The sequence below is a fragment of the Mustela lutreola genome, chromosome 17, assembly GCF_030435805.1.
Source record: "Mustela lutreola isolate mMusLut2 chromosome 17, mMusLut2.pri, whole genome shotgun sequence".
NCBI classification, from domain to species: Eukaryota; Metazoa; Chordata; class Mammalia; order Carnivora; family Mustelidae; genus Mustela; species Mustela lutreola.
In genome coordinates this window covers 3537837-3555412 of record NC_081306.1, presented here as the reverse complement: position 1 = coordinate 3555412, position 17576 = coordinate 3537837, and the positions used below count along the sequence as shown (strand labels likewise).

At 48.5% G+C, this 17576-nt stretch overlaps 1 protein-coding gene across 2 annotated transcripts in view; it reads left to right on the top strand.

The window, feature by feature from the left end:
• The window catches only part of HS3ST4 (heparan sulfate-glucosamine 3-sulfotransferase 4), a 386157-nt gene that overhangs the window by 157761 nt on the left and 210820 nt on the right, over positions 1-17576 (top strand). The window contains exon 2 of one of the 2 annotated variants that reach the window (XM_059155176.1): positions 14195-14354. The exons of the other annotated variant lie outside the window; for it this stretch is intronic. Within the exon in view, the coding sequence (XP_059011159.1) occupies positions 14195-14354 (160 nt within the window). The remainder of the gene's footprint in view (positions 1-14194; positions 14355-17576) is intronic. 2 annotated transcript variants of the gene reach the window in all.

Genomic DNA, 17576 nt, shown 5'->3' with positions numbered 1-17576 from the left:
TAGTTTTTTTTCTTTAACGAGTGCATGATTTTCCGTGGTCAAGTATGCACTTTGTTCCCTGCTTTTTTGCTTCTACAAATGATTCTGCATGACCAACCCTCACACATTTCGTAGGTTCGGGCGCTTTCATTTCTGTCTGATAGACTCCCAGGAGTGGAATTTTTGAGTTGAAAGGTATGTGTGTTTTTAATTTTAATAGCTCTTCCCAAATTGCTTTCACTGGTACCTTGTTTTGAGTACTTTTTTGACAGCATTTCCAATTTCTTCAATGGTTATTGGTCTATTCGAGTTTTCTACCTCTTCTTGAGTCAATTTCAGTAACTTATATTTTCTGACGAAGTCATTCATTTTGCATGGATTTTTAAGATTGGCGGTATAAATTTTACCTACCATTCTCATATGATTTTAGTAGTTCTTCCTTATATAGAGCTTTGAACATTGTGTGTGTGTCTTTTCTCTTTCTGACTAGCTGTTCTTTCTGTAACTCTAGAGGTTTTTAACTTGAGAGTAGCCCAGGGCCTTGCAGTATTTTGTATTTGGTTATTTTAGGTCTGAATATGTCCGGTGCTCTGCACATCATTTCCCACAACACAGGGGTCACTCCCAACATTTTCCTCCCATAGATCACACTTTCTTGGCTTTTTGAACTTACTGTTTTAAAAATGCATTTTGGGGGCACTTGGATGGCTCAGTTAAACATCTGACTCTTGATTTTGGCTCAGGTCATGATCTTGGGGTCCTGGGATCAAGCTCTGCATTGGGCTCCATGCTCCGCTGGAGGATTTTTCTCTCTCCTTCCGCCTCTGCTCCTCTACCCCTCAAATCAATAAATCAGTCTTAAAAAATAAAAAATGGGTTTTTTGGGGATCAATAGGCAAAGCCAGGCCTGTTCTATCAAGACTGTTCCACATGTATTGTCTTCATGGCTGTACGGTAGGGTAACAGCATACTCATGTCCATTTTATAGTTGAGAAAACCAAGGCCCAGTTTTTCTGATCTGGTCTTCCTAGGACTTTGCTTTAAACAGCTAAGTGGTCATATTTCTCTGATGACATTTCCTCAACCTGGAAAATAAGACAGAACTGCATGGTTGCTATTGTGAATATCTGCCCTCAGCGGCCTCCAGTCTCCCCATCCTTAGGTGCCATTCCTGTGTCACCCCATTTACATACAAAGACCCCTCCCCTTAGGAAATTCTAAGGGCTTTAGGAGCTCTATGCTAGAAATGGGAATGAAACGAAATACATTTCTTACAGTGAATCACAACATCAGAAGTCCTCACCCAGGAGCTGTCTAGGGGCCCATTAGGAATCCCCTCTGTAGTGAGTACGAACCTTTAATAAATAAAGTGTAATACATATATGAATAAATAAATAATATATAGTAAGAGCAAACTCCTACTAAATGAAAAACAGAAACAAGTTGCAAACTAACCACATAGCAAGTGAGCCTAAACCATATGCGTGCAGTGATAAGATTAGCGTGGAGCAAAAAGTTGTAAACATTTTTTACTTATACGATATCGTAAAGACCAAAAAATGTTTTTGACATGTGTGTGTTTTTTATGTGCAAGCATGAGAAAAATAAGTGATGTAATGTGTTTTCGAAGGAGACCTAGCACAGTATATAAAGAGGCATCGGGTTGGACTGAGGTGAAGCGAGTTCCCTGTCGGGAGGACGTCATCGCCGGTGTTACCAACGCCCCGACAGTTTCGTTGCCGACCACTCGCTGGCTCTCAGTCTCAACTTCTGCGGTGACCTCTCTGTCTATTATTGTGAGGCAACGTCTCCTTCTCCGTGACAATTTCAGTGGACCGTGACCGGACCACGATAGTGTTGCGGACCTCGTCCCAATAAAGATCAAGTGAGTTACATCATATCCATCTCTCTATCTCTTCTTTACATGTCGGGACCTCCTGGCGGGACGCAGGGGTTTTACTCGAGTCACCCTCATTAGAAAGAAAAGCTGTTCTTGTCACCTAGGAATTTCCCTGGGGGTTTAGGAGTTCTGTGTCAGGAACTAGGGTCAAAGACCAAAATGGTAGAACAAACAATGCTCCTACTTCCTTTGTCACTTAGGAATCTACAAAGATTTTAGGAGCTGGGGATGCCAGGAGCCAAGGATGAAGACCAAAGTCTCTATTTCTTATTAGATCACAGTAACTATGAAGGTTCTCGCACCTGCATTCGGTGTGTGTGCTCATGAGTTTCTCTTGGATTTTGGGGCGTGTGTGCGTGAGTTTCTCCAGAAGGAGAGATGCTGAATTATTGGGTATTTGTGTCTTCATTTTCGGTGAATCATGCCAAACTGCTTGACAAAGTGGTTCTCTTGATTTTTACTCCCGCCCTCCGTGTATGGCTGTTAATGCTGTTGCCTCGTATTGCTTATTTTTGATACTGTTCAAATTGTTCCTCTTTGCCAAAGATGTGTCGTGGTAGCTTGTGGTGGTTTTGATTTTGCATTTCTCTGATTCTAATGAAGTTGGGGACCCTTTCTTCACTCTCTCTCTTTTATTTATTTGGTTATTTGGATTTCTTTTTTTGTGTTATATGATCTAGCATTTGACTCATTTAGAAAAAATCATGTAGTCCATTTTCTTACTGATGTGTTTATCCTGGGTATGAATTCTTTGTTAGTTTTATGTGTTTGAAGTATATTTCCCAGTGTGTGGCTTGACATTTCTCTCTCTTAATGATGTTTTATGATGTATACAACTTCTTAAGTTTAATGGAATGAAATTTATTATTCTTTACTTTTATGAATCCAGCACCTTGGGTCTTATTTAAGATTTTTCTCTTCTACAATCACACGGTGGTATTCTCCATTACGAGACTCTGAAAGTCTCAAGTCTCTCTCTCTCTTTTTTTAATACTCTAAAAGTCTTATGGTTTTGACCAATTGTATTAAAAAGAAACAACTCAATCTTGGTTTAAAAGTTTAAGTCATCCACTGGAATTAAACATTGTTTAGATTTTACAGAAAGATGTTATATAGTATATTTTCCTGGAAAAAAACGTTTAATTTGGATCACTAGTGGTTTAAAAATCTCTTTCCTTTGGGGTGCCCAGGTGGCTCAGTGTGTTAAGCCTCTGCTTTTGTCTCAGGTCATGATCTCAGCCTCTCGTAGGGCTCCATGCTTAGTTGGGCATCTGCTTCTCCTTCTTCCTCTGCCCGTCCCCTGCTCATGCTCACTCACTCGCTCTCTCAAAGAAATAAATAAAATCTTTAAAAAAATAATAAAAATAAAAATCTCTTTCCTTACAGTCACCTGAACGTGGATGCTTTGTGTGTAAAAACTTCCTAGAGTGCAACCTCATTTTACCCAACGTGTCAATGTATTAGTCTGCTCAGGCTGCCGTAACAAAATACCACAGACAGGGTTGCTTAAACAATAGAAATTTCTTTTCTCACAGTTCTGGAGCCAAAAGCCCAAGACCAAAATGTCAGCAGGATTGTTTTCACCCCTTCCCCCAGCCCCCGCCTTGGTTTGCAGATGGCTGCCTTCTTGCCACCGCCTCACATGGTCGTTCTTCTGGGCGTGATGCCCCTGGTGTATCTCTGAGTGTTCTCCTCTCTTCTTATGAAGACACCAGTCACATTGGATTCAGGGCCATGCTGATGGCCTCGGTTCACTGTCGGTTCACTGTCCACTGGTCTGGAATCGAGGGAAGCAGAGAGTCCCCTCCTTAAAGGCACTGTCTCCCAATTCAGTCACATTCTGAGGTATTGGGGCTAGAGCTTCAAGATACGAAGTTTTGTGGGGGGGGTGCATAGTTCATCCTGTAACAGCGGTTGTTTGTCTCATCTATGACATACACGTGTGCTTACTTGTATTTCTAAATCATTCATGGACCTGCAGACTTGCCTAGTGCTAAGAGAGCTTATTTTTTTATTTTATTTTATTTTTTTTAGATTTTACTGATGTTTTGGGAGAGTGAGAGCACGAGCAGGGGGACAGATGGAGGGAGGGGGAGAAGCAGACCCCCCCACCCCCCTCGCCCCCCATCCCCAAGCATGGAGCCCGGTGGGACCAGGAGTGGGCCTCAGTCCCAGGGCCCTGAGATCACCACCCAAGCCCAAGTCAGATGCTTAATCAGCTGAGCCACCAGGTGCCCTGAAATGGCTTTTTCTTATACCGTTAAGGTAGCATTTCCTTTTTTTCTTCTTTTTTTAAGATTTTATTTATTTATTTGAGAGTGAGAGAGCACAAGTAGGGGAAGCAGCAGGCAGAGGGAGAAGCAGGCTCCTTGCCAAGCAGGGAGCCCAATGCAGAGCTTGATCCCAGGACCCTGGGATCATGACCTGAGCCGAGGGCAGCCACTTAATGACTGACCCACCCAGGCGCCCAAGATGACTTCTCCTTACACAGTCAAGGTGGCATTTCCTGCTGAGGAGGCAGTCGGGTTCCTTCTTCCACATACTAGGATCTTGTTGAGGAATTTGAATAGTCAGAACATCATCCCATTGGCTTCTGTGAACCTCATCTTCATTTGTACATCTTTAGGGAACCCCAGTCTCCAGGAAGGCTCATCCCTCCAATCCCGGTCATACAGGCTTTAGTAGAGTTAAAACCAACTTCAGAGTAAGTCCATCCATCCATCCTGAAAATCCCACTGTCCACTCAGAGTAAAGAAGACCTCTCAAACCATAAACCTAATGTCCGCCCTGGGTTCTGGGGTCCTGCTTACAGAACAGTGGTGAGATTAGGACATTCCTTGAAGGCTCAAGGAGGATTCGCAGAGGAGGGTGGTGGGGGAGGGGCGGGGGAAGGAGAGGAATGGGGAAGTTAGAACCTGTGGAGAGGAGGAGCCAGTGCTGCTGTTTCTCCTGTGCTGTTGATTGGCCCGGGCTGGAAGAGGAGAAACGAGCAGAAGCCCTGGGCTGGGAACTCTTCCTGAGAGGAGAATCTGGTGTCTCCATAGCTCTCCCTGCGTGGTTTTAGGATCCCGTGTTGTTAGTAAGACTGAATCCTTTAATCTAGCCAAACATTCTGCTACAGCGTAATCCCTCTGTTTCAGATTGGCACCTTCAATATACACACACACACACACACAATCGCTCGATGTTCACAGAACTACTAAGGCATTTTTTTCTGGGGGTTTTGACAACACGGACTCAGTGGCCACCGGGGCTGGCAGATCACAGGTGCTCCGTGAATGCCGGTGGAGTGACACCATTTATAGTCAAGATCAGGAATGACTGAGTCGGTGGGGTCCTGATGAAGGACAGTCGCAGCGGGGAGCTGAGTTAATCCGTCCTCCCCTATGTCCACGTGAGTGCCTGCAGCTCATGGAGCCTGACATGTCGTCCCAGGAGCTCAGTCGGTTCACTCGGCTGTAAAATAGGCAGATAAATAGATAATAGATGGGTGGGTGGGAAGGTAGGTAAACTGAGTCAGGGAAGTATGGAGATGTAGGTACGTATATTCCTCCTTCAGAGTGTTCCTTTGAGATAAGACAATAAGCGAGTGGGGACCCTGGGAGGAGGTGTCTACAGATACACACGTATAACAAAGTCCGAATCTTCCCCTGCCTCCTCACCGTTCTACCTCTGCCTGCCTCCCACCTGAGCGAAGATGCTTGCTGTCACCGTGAAAACCACCAGGCCCCAGCCACTTGCCTTGGAATCCTGCAAAGGGAATGGAACAGACTTAAAACTTCGGCGGCTATGGTGACTTCTCTGCCAAAAAGCTGATTTTTTTTTTTTCCCCCAGATTGAAGATTCATTGTGAGATACTAAATCCGGAAGGAACAGCAGGCAGCACAACCTGCTTTTCTGTTCTTCTCCTTCCCCTTCCCTCCATAGGAGTCCGCAGTCCCGATAGCAGATGTCCTTGGATCAGCCTGCCACAGATGCCCAGGACCACCTTGACACAGGGCAGCAGTCTGCTAGATTTCAGGGTTGTTTTCGAAGAACAAGAAATGCATCCACTGCTTAAGTGGGAGAAGAAAATATTTCACAAACAGACCATTGGTTGAGCCCTCACTTTGAAAGGTTCAGAACTCAAACAGAAGAAAAACTGAGCATTTCATGTGGAAGCTAAGCTCCTTGTGAGTAATTGCCTTCAAGAGCAAGTGTGGGGATTGACTGTCCACTGGTCTGGAATCGAGGGAAGCAGAGAGTGCCCTTGTGACCCTTGGCTGTGGCCTGCCCCCACCGTTCTTTGCAGGGACGCTAGGGTTAATAAACAGGGCCTCTGTCTGTCTGAGAAAAGCAGATGCAAAAATCTGTGTGACGCCTGGGTGGCTCAGTTGGTTGGGCAGCTGCCTTTGGCTCAGGTCGTGATCCCAGCGTCCTAGGATCGAGTCCCGCATCGGGCTCCTTGCTCGGCAGGGAGCCTGCTTCTCCCTCTGCCTCTGCCTGCCATTCTGTCTGCCTGTGCTCGCTCTCTCCCCCTCTCTCTCTCTGATAAATAAATAAAATCTTAAAAAAAAAAAAAAAAATCTGTGTGTAGACAGGTTCACCGGTAGGATGACGTTCCTTTTGTCTTTGTCCGCCTCACAGCCTCCAAGAATCCCTGTGGCATAAAGTGTGTGTGTACACTGCCTGTGTGTGCGTGCGTCTGTGTGTACTTCTCTCTTCCCTGTACCTTTGGAATTCTTAGTTTACTGTTGTTTAATGTAAGAATAATCTGAAGGTTCTTGGGCTATCAGCGAGGAGTGAAAGGAAAGCTGCCTCACATGCAGCCATCTGCTCCGGGTCGGGGGGGGGGGGTGCATTTATCTGCGTCACAGCCCGGGGGACCAGGCTGGTGATTTGCTCCCTGTGGGGAAACCACAGTACTGGTGTGAGAGTACAGATTCCCCTGGAGCAGGAGAAAGTCTGGATGGTGCAGGAAAAGCCGGCTCTTAGTGGGAGTACGGAAGGACAGGCTGGGGCACCCCACTCCCTGCAGCGTGGGTGTGATCACGGTGGCCTCTGGGATCTGGGGAGCAGCGAGAGGTGTGGAAGGTGGTGGGGGCCTCCCTCTCATCGTGGGTTCAGCACTGGCTTTGCCACCCGTACGCTTGGGGGCTCTGGGCAAGTTATTTGACCTCTTTGGGACTTGGTTTCTCAGATGCAAACTAGGGGACTATGAAGTGGACACTTGAGCATTACAGGGAGGGCCCCGTAGTTTGGTGGCTTTTGGTGGCGAACCTTCGAGGCCTCAGGTCCTCAGAGCGGGTCCTCTTCAGCAGCACAGCCGGTGCCATGGCTGACATTTACCGGATCGTTCAGTCTGAGCCTGGCGTCAACCAATGTGGCTCATGTGCTCCCACTGTGAGAAGGGATTTTGCCGAAGATACCTCTGCGCCGAGGATTGGTGGATAGAAAGGAGGGGCCTCATCCACACGAGCTGGTTTGACCATTCTGCTGGAGTGGGTCTGGCTCTTCATGGCCCCCTCTGTTTCAGTGAGCTTTCCCTCCCACCACCCCAGAGTTGCTGATATAAATGGTAGAAGTGATCCTGTCCCGTCATGGCCAGTGGGATGGCTCTTCCCGGTGGGGGCCAACGCAGCAGAGACAGCCTGTTCTGGGACTTTCAGGTCTGACTGTTGGCTCTTTGTCAGCTAGGGCAGTAGGCATGAGTGACTCAGCCGTGTAGCAGGCTAAGTGAGCCTGGCAGTTCATGGAGCAGTGGGCACAGGGTTCCCAAAGCAGAATGAGAGCAAACTCCAATGTACAAGTGCTTTTCAGCCTCTGACCATGGTGATGTCCCATTGACCAAGACAAGTCGTGTGGGCAAGGGCAGATACAAAGAGTAGATGAGTTATGGCTCATCTTAATGACAGGAGCCATAGAGTCCTATCATGAGGAGGTGCATCTCTAAGGGACATTTGTGACTGTCCTTGTGATATGCCACACCTGATCCTCTGGGTCCTGCTATCCCAAGAGACCTTTTTGCTGGTGCGGTCTCCTGCAGCTGGGCCCTCTTTTCCAACTTCTGTGTATTATCCCAGTTTCTGGCTTTGCCCCAGATCTGTCCCCGATGCTCCTGTTCCTTCTGTCCAGTTTTTTAAATACGTGGACATAAGCTCAGCATGGACTGGGTTTTGCTTCTGGCCGTGGCTCTTGCGAAGTCCTGGCTATTCTTGTGTGGACCATTGTTTTGACTTCCTTCCATCCACCCGTCCGTCCGTGCATCCATCTACCCATCTGTCCACACATCTACCCACTCACCCATCCAACGACCCGTGCCTTCATCCACCTCCCACATGTCCATCTGTCACCCACCCGCCCATCCGACCGCCCATCCGACCACCCACGCATCCATCCGTCATCCATCCATCCACCTTTCTCCTCCTATCCATTCATACATCCATTTGGTGCAACGGATTCCTCTTTCAGGGTTGCATGGGCATCTCTGTAAGAGCCTCGTTTAATAGGCGGCAGATGCGTATAGTGATCGCCAGCCCAGGGGAGTGCTGTGGGGCATCAAGGAGGACAGGCTAATCCCCCCCCCATCTAACCCCCCCATCTAACCCCCCCATCTAACCCCCCCATCTAACCCCCCCATCTAACCCCCCATCTAACCCCCCCATCTAACCCCCCACATCTAACCCCCACATCTAACCCCCACATCTAACCCCCCCATCTAACCCCCCCATCTAACCCCCCCATCTAACCCCCCACATCTAACCCCCCACATCTAACCCCCCACATCTAACCCCCCCATCTAACCCCCCCATCTAACCCCCCCATCTAACCCCCCACATCTAACCCCACATCTAACCCCCCACATCTAACCCCCCATCTAACCCCCCACATCTAACCCCCCCATCTAACCCCGCCATCTAACCCCCACATCTAACCCCACATCTAACCCCCCACATCTAACCCCCCACATCTAACCCCCACATCTAACCCCCCACATCTAACCCCCCATATAACCCCCACATCTAACCCCCACATCTAACCCCCCACATCTAACCCCCACATCTAACCCCCACATCTAACCCCCACATCTAACCCCCACATCTAACCCCCCATCTAACCCCCCCATCTAACCCCCCCCATCTAACCCCCACTTACCATCCCATACTTCCCTGAGCACTTACAATACATGTTTGTTTTTTTCCTGTCTTTCCCCTAAACTAAAATTTCCTTGAGCTGCATTTGTCTAATTCGGTGTTGGAGCCTTACCCTCAGCACAGTGTCTGCATAAAGGACACATTTCATAAACATTTTGTTGAACTGAATTGAACTGAGAGCTGCAGAAAAGAGATGTTTGAACCAGGCTCCAAACAATAGCAAATAACATTTAATCCCCAGCAACTGTGAGTAGCTGGGGTTATTCTCATTTTATAAGTGAGGAGACTGGTCTGGGGGGGTGGGTTAAGTGAATTGCTCTGGATCACATGGATGTTAAAAGGATAGAGCCAGGTTTCTGGTCCTGGGGCCTGCGTGCATTCCACTGACAAATTACTGTCAAATACAGGAAGAAAAGCTGCGGAAGACAGATCCAGCCTCTTACGGATGACTCACTCACTCATGATAGTCAGCAGAGCCTTTCCACGTTTCTGAATCCTACCTTGTTCCTCACCCACCCATCAGTACATCTAGCCCGCTATCCATCCACACGTCCACCTGGTCATCCACCCGGCAAACGCTGCATGAACTCCTGATTCTTTTTATTCATAGCTGCATCCCTAACACCCGGAAATGAACCTGGGATGGAGCTGCTGCTCGAACGAATGCTCTGGGCAGTGGGAAGGCAGGTTGGGCATAGCCCTAATTAGAACTTGGACTCTGGAGCCAGTTTGTTGTGAGTTCAAATGCTGGCTCTGCCAGACACCAGCTGACTGACCTTGTGCAGCTTATTCAGCCTCTGCCTCAGCTTACTCATCTGTATGTGGGGCCAATGATAGTACCTACCTCATGGGATTACTGAGGATCAGACACACTGATACGCACGTGCCTGTGGTGCACTCACACAATACTGCCCGACCCTTTGTAGACCCCTTGTTGTCTTACCAGTTTGTTATCATTAAATAAGCTGCTCTTATAGACCCTGCATTTCAGAGAATTAGACAGATAACTGTCAAGCAAAGAAAGAACCAGATAACGAAAGCTAACTCTTCTGTAATTTCACTTTTGTTTAAAAATTTTCCCTGGTTCTTGCTATTGCTTTTTGGACACCTGGGGGTCTGGCAGCCTTGCTACCCTTTTACTTGGTCCCATTAGAGGAGGGAGGGGGCACTGTCTCTTCTGTGTGGCATTCGTCATGGGGCATTAATGAGACCACCATGCGGTCTCTCGGCATCCAAATGCCCAGTCCAGCCTGCGTGTCCACGCTCACTCTGCAGACCTCATGGCATCTCTGGGCACAGTCACCTGTACCCGCATACCCTCTGTGGAGTGGGCGGAAGGCACTGCTGGCAATCTCTGGGCCCCTCACCCCTCGTTCGTCACAACCACTAAGACCAGTATGGAGCTTGGGAACGGCGCGCCCATGAAAGGCGACTGTTTCCTATGCTTAGCAATGCCCTGGAGCCCAAGGGTGGAAGTTTTTGGCATCTTTACGCATGACTGAATTGCAAGTATCTGAGGCTAGAGAGAGACTTGGCCACAGGGGTGCAGCTCCCGCCACCTGTGAGGGTTATTGCCAAGGAGTGTGATCAGCACACCCAGGGAGCCTGCGCCCAGCAGTCAGGGTAGTAATTTTTACCCCTGACTCCCAGCTTCCCTGCAGATTGATGGATACAGATAAAATGCCCAACAGCAGGCACATTAGGACCTAAGGCAGTAATTCAGGCAAGACTGCTACTCTTGGACTAATGTTTCCTTTCTTTTGCAAAGATTTCTGGAACACAGCTCAGAAAGCCAAAGAATTTCAGAATTGGAAGGGATATAAAAACGCCACGATGAAACCCAAACCCAGCTTTTGATCTAAGGTCCCTTCCAGTGAGGCCTCGGCCATCTCTTCTCTCACTCACCAACCACACTAAATTCTCAACCATTTCTAGAAAACACCCCACTCTTTCTGCCTCTTTGACTTCTGAGAGGCGGTTGTTGCTTGCTGGACTGCTGTTTCCATCCAGAGCCCTTTGGCTGGAGGTGCCAGGAAATCCAGTTCGTGCCGGCTCCGGCAAAATAAAATGTATCTGTTCACTCCCTGATGAAGCGTCCGTGGGGCAGTCTGGCTTTAGGTACGGTTTGATTCAGGACATAAAGAATGCTAACAGGACCCAGCGTTTGGCCATGCTTCTTGTGAGTGGCTCCATTCCCGGGATCTGCTGTTTTTCTTGGCAACTTCAAGATTCTCCCCTTGGAGTTGCAAGATGGTTCCAGCAGCTGCAAGCTTCACATCCTTCTAGCACAGAGTGTGGTGGAATCAGTACTTTTCTGCACCCCCACCCCCCGGCCTGTGTGCCTTTGTTTCTCTTTGCCTCTGCTTAGACAAAGCCATGGGATGTCCTGACCCGCCTAAAAACCCTGGGAGTGTGGGCAGGGTCATCCTACTCAATCAGCCACATTGAGAATGTAGAAGTTGTTTCCCAAAGGAGGTTTCTGTGCTATTAGTAGAAGGAGGAAGGTTGGAATCTTGGGGGAGGGGGGGCAAGTCTGTGTGACTGGAGAACTCTGGTCGTGTTGGATGCTTGAGTTATTTTTCCGTCTTCTCTGCAGGCTGACTTCATTGCCTTAGTCTCCATGCTTCCATAGCATGTGAGAGTAAACTTCGTTTTCGATCACATTTTGGCAGACCTTTGCACATCTGCCTCGGAGCTGGGCTCTGAGACACCCGCCCCCAACAAGGGAACTCCTGTTGGAGTTGTCCCACTGTATGATTTCCTGCTGGGTAATCCAGTCGGGATTCGTAAAGGTTTATTGAACGCAAAGGTGATATCTAAGATCAGCCCTTAACTTGATTGCCGAAGTCCTCACGATGAAACTCTAAAACTGTGCCCGAGCATCCCTGGGGTTGCACTGTGCCCTGGCCAGCTGCTACCATGCCTCGCACTATTCAGTGATTGCCCTGGGTTGAACCACCGGTGTCCCCCCCCAAATTCATGTGCATGCGGAACAGGTGAATGTCACCTTCTTTGGAAACAGATGTAATAAGTTCCGTCAGGGTCCTCCTGCATTAGGGTGGGCCCTAATTCAGTGACTGGTGTCCTTAGAAGAAGAGATGCAGAGACCCTGAAGAGATGCACCTGGGCGTGGGAGGCCACATGCAGACTGCGGCAGAAGCTGGAATCACGCAGCTATAAACCAAGGAGCCCGCAGCATGACCAGCAGCCACCAGAGACTGGGAAACTGCCAGGAAGCGTTCTTCCCTAGAGCCTTTGGAGGGGGAACTGCCCTGCTTTCCCCTCTCTAGCCGTGAGAACCAGAGAGAATATGATTCTGTTGTTTCCATCCACTCTGTGGGGGGACTATGTTAGGGCAGTCTCCGAAATCGAGGACCGTGGCGATTCTCACTCTAGGGAGTAGTTCCTTGTGTCGCTCTGCAGTTTATCTTGGTTCGGTAACTTGTTTCTCCAGCAGGTGCTAATTAAATATTTACTCCGAGCCAGGCGCCGGAGAGGAGGAGGAGCCAGGCCGTGCTGGCCAGCGGGCAGCCCTTTCCTTTCCCGTATTCTCTAGTAAGTCCTCACCCAAGGATGGCTCCATAGGGCGCCTTGCAGCTTGGTCAACATGCCGAATCTGGAGTCAGCCAGCCAGATCAGAGCCTTGATTCACCCACTCACCAGATGGGTGACCTTGGGCAGAGTGCCCTTTGACCTCTGTCAGTCTCCGGGTCTCATTCCCAGTTCTGGGGAACTGGCAGTGGAGTTGTGATTGGGGCTGATTGAGGTGTTAGGTGCAACGTGTTCAACCCATTGCCAGGCCCACATCTGGCCGCTGTTTTTATGGTTTCTTAAGAATTTAGAAAGAGCAGTCCTGTAGTGTACCCTGACCTCCAGTCCTTTTTTGTCATGTTAATTTGATCTCAACCCGTGTACTTGGAAGTCTCTGTCCTTGATTGCATTTATTCAGTGATGCTCATGAGTGCTTATATGTACTAGAACTACACCCAGACCTCCAACAGAAACTTCACCTCCCTTGCTCAAAAAGCTCTACTTCAAGTAATACAACCACAGATGATCCGAACGTTCCACTGTAGACGGTTATTGAGCTTGTAGGTAATGAAAACCTGCCAGGTGCATTCACACCTGCGTCCCCATTAAGGGCTTGTCCAGATGGTGGCTGGACCCCCGGGGCAGGACCTCATGTTTATCTCTGTTACATTTCATGTTGTGTGATTCAGCCTTCCATACCAGCTGGTGGAGGTCTTCTGGGATGCCGATTCCATTATGTAGCATATTGCCTATAAGATAAAGTCCCAGCTTTGTAGCACACACAGATTCCGATCAGCCTTTATTCGAGCCCTTGATAGAAACGTTGAATATTGGGCCAGAGGCTGAGCTGGCCCTCCCCCCGGCTGTTGTGTTGAAGGCACTCTTCTGGCCGTGTTTTAGGGCCTCGGGTGGCAGGCTTTGGAAAGGGCTGCCAGGATTCTCTGTCCTTTCTGCTTTGGTTAGGATCCGGTCCCAGTGCTTTTCTCTTCCAGCTCTTCCTTGCTCTCAGAAAAGCCCCAGGCCACTGCAGGAGGATATGTGGGTGCCACTGTGTCCAGCGGCTTAGCCGAGATCCCTGGTATTAACTCTAGACACGACTGCATTTATCAGACCTTCAGGGGTCCGTTTAATTCTGGAGGATTCCAGAGCTACTTACAGGTTTAACTTACCATGTTCCCTCAGATGAGTGATGAATCCCCAGTTTGAGAGGCTACTAGACAATACTGCTTAAAGCCATAACTGCTCACCTTTATCAAGCACTTAGCGTTTTGGGGGGCAGGCACAATGCCCTGGGTCACTTGATCTTTCCTACAAACTTGTGGGGTGGACACCATACTGGATGAGGAAACAGCCTTAGAAAGGTTAGGAAAGTTGTCTGAGAGGGCCAGGGAACGAATCGATAATGGGTAATACAGTCAAACTCAGGCCTGACTTCTCTGAGACCCCAGGCTACCCCAGACCACCCCTTTCCTGTGTATCACTCAGCAGGATGTTGACGTGATTTTTCCATTAAAGAAATGAATTTACATAACGGTTAATTCCTTCCTGAGACTCTCAGATCCACTGGGTCGGGGACCGTGTCTGCTTGGCTTCCCCGCAGCCTAGCACGGTGCCTGGCACGTGGGTAACACGTAATAAATATTTGTTTAAGGAACGAACGGCTCCCTGCACATGTGCTTGAAACCACTTCTATGGAGTATAAGGTGAACTGGATGGATGGTGTTCATACGGTGACGTGCGACCGTCTCGGCACAGCGGAGTCCCAAATGGGAGTTAATACTCTCCTCCCAGAGCACGGAGAATTAATTAAGGTTTGTGACACCCTTTAAAATTCCTTACAATATATAGCTGCTTTCATCTGGCTAAGTGCAAGGAGGCATTATGGGGCCATTACTGGGCCCGATGCTAATGGGCATTTGTCCACCTCCTCCCCGTCTGCGTTAGACCCATGCATCCCCCAGTAATTGCTAAATAACTCACGGAGCACTTGGGTTGCTAAATTAATAGATGAAATAATAGAACGGAAATAGGAACAGGCATGTGGGATGAATAGAGACATCCCAACAAGGAGGTTTGCCCTGCTCGTATGTCTCTTAAATAAAGAGTCCGCCTCCAGTTAGGATTGCGAGAATGGATTTTTATAGACTTTGGGACAGTTCAGTGGGTTTGTGGGAGGACGGGGCGGCTGTATCCTGCCTCTCATCCTGCCTGAAGTCCTACGGGAAGAGGGAAGCGAGTCTTCTCACGCCGTGATTCAACCATAGACGGCTCACCCGTCAGGGAGGTAAGTGAGAAGAACCAGCTGGTGTTTTGAGCAGGAGCAAAAGAGTGAAAGGTTAAGGCTTAAGTGCAAGCAGGACATTAGGAGGGGCTGCTCCAGAGGAAAAGATACATAAGCCGGAACAGGCGAAGCCAGGACACAGGGGCGCGGACCCTGCGCCTTCCCAGGAAAGCCCCTTATAGAGGAACCTGTCTAACCTGTTCCACTTTGGGACCAAGACATTCAGCTTCGTTGTGGGCGTTTTCACCTCCACATTTTGAAGAAAGGAACACAACGAAAACTTAACCCTTTGGAGTTTTGAAGGGAAACATTTTAAAAAAGGGAAAAATGAACAGAGAAGTCCCCAAGGATGTAGAACTCCTAAAAATACTCCTCAGATGGACCTGAGATTTGTCAGTGTGTATTAGATAAAATTCAGATTAGATTATCATTAGACAAATTATTTAAAAAAAATTCTTAGGTGTCAGAGACTGGCAGTAAAGATCACCTGGAGAGGTGGGTAGACACTCGAAAGGAAATTGAATTTCAGGGCATTGGCTGGGTCCAGGTTATGTGGTGACTCAGGAGAAATGCATGGTGGGATCTTGTTGGGGTCTGTGATTGGGGTTCGCTGTTGCCCAGAAGGACTTAATATGGTGACGGCAGCTTCGTTGGGAGATGTCCACATATCTCCTCTGTTGGGTGGTCACCTGACTTTCTAGGCCATCATCCAAGGTTGATGATGGGATGGCCAGGGTATGAGGACATGAAGCAGACAGCACTGGTCCCTGGGGGGTGGGGGAGGGGCCGAGGGCAGCAGAGAAGTCAGGGGCACTTGGGGTGAGACCCGTGGGAGTGTCCGTGGAAGTTCTATCTCTTCTCATACATGAGATTTTGGAGAAAGCTCTCCTTTCTCTTGTCTGGTTTTCTCAGCTACAAAACCAGGGCTAAGCTAGCATGTATTGAAGAATTTTTTTAGGTGAAAGTATTTGATTTTATGTGTTAACAATTCATCTCAATACCTGGAACACTGTCAGTGTTAGCGATGATAGCTAGTATTCTAATTGTCATGGTTAAAAATGGCAATATAATCACGGTAGGAATTACAGCAAAATGGCTGCAGGCTCTGAGCCTGATGGAGGACCTGGGGTGCGACCCAGTGAAAGGCTGGAGCCTGTTTAGATGGCATCCGGTGGTAAGGATGGGCCAAAGCAACTCTTTGGCTCCTTGGGTATCTGGGATCAGATTTCGAACAACTCCTTAATATTATCATCAGTAGGCACTGTTACCATTTATCATAATGCACAGCAAAGAATCTCGCCTTGCTCAAGACCTCTGGTATGTGTCCTTGGCTACTGGCAGGCGACCCAGTGTTGTCCCTGATAGGACTGTCTTTGTTTGGGACTGTGGCTCACCACTGGCTGGTCTAACAGTGTATGACTTACAGTGGGGGATGGCCCCACATTTCGGTGAGGGTGAGCCATGCCAGGAAGATGTACGATGAGATTTGGGGTGGGGACTTTGGGTCACAGCAGAGGGGTGAAGACTGGAGACAGAGATTAGTTACGTGAGCAGTGAATCATGCGACACAGGAGAGCCAACAGAAACTCCGACCTTGAGGCTCTGGGAGCAGCCTTAGTTTGCCACAGTCCACATGTGTTGCTGCACATGGACGTGAGGAAGGAAGGCGACCTTCCTCCATGGAGAGAAGACTGTGGAAGCTCCCCTTTCTCCTCCTCTTGGCTGATCTTAGCCTATAACCTTTCCCTGTAACCTTGAGCACCACAACTTAACAGTGACTGAGTTTTTCTAGTGAGCTATCAAACCTTGGGATGGCTTTGGGAAACCATCCTCCCAAACTTGCACTTGGTATCAGGAGTGAGGGCAGCCCCCGGAGCTGGGCCTTCTCACTTGGCTGGTGGACATCAATTAAGCCCTCACTCTCAGGAAACTTAAATTCTCCCATAATCCCACCTTGTAGATAGAGAGTCACTGTCTTATTTTGATGAACCTTTTCTAAATATGAGTATTTGCACACCTCTGCTGTGCTGACAGGTGTTGGCTATTTAAAGTTATTTGCACTGTTCATTATTACAATTAATTGTGAGATGAACATCCTTGTAGTCAAACCTCCACACGTCTACAGGCATGATCATTTCCTTGGGATACATTCCTGGAAGTCTGATTGTTGAAGTTCTGGTCCAAGGGGTGGGACTTCGGCGGCTGCATGTGGGCTGGAACAGCATGGGTCCCTGGAGCAGTAGAATCTTGGAGGGGAAACCAAGAACTCAGATCTGAGTGAAATCAGTGACCACGGTTTTGCGCATATCAACCACAAGTCACACTAACTGTGTGGTTCATTTTACTGTGAGCAGACAGGGCCTTCAAAGTTGTAGGGCTCTGAGTCTTCTCTGTAGGCGCAGCCTCGATGGAAAGTTCTTTCTGAGCAGAGTTAGCCAGGTAATCTCTTGCTTCTGACTATTTCACTCTTGGTATCTTCAGAGGGTTTTGCTCTTGGAAGTGCTACTGAGCCCCCTTGGAGCAACTGAGGCAGTTGGCCTCGGTCCCTTTCTCGTGCTGATCTAAATGGATAAACAGAGTCACTGTAAATTTAGTCCAGGGACTAGTGGCTTGTGTCCCCCTACTACAGAGCTCAGAGAGAGCTTAGGACTAACACACGGTCTCTGAACTAAATACACCCTTGAAGGCTTTCCTCCATTCCTACCCCCGAACCCCAGAGCAAGTTAGTTGTTAGTCCTCCTGTGAATTTCTG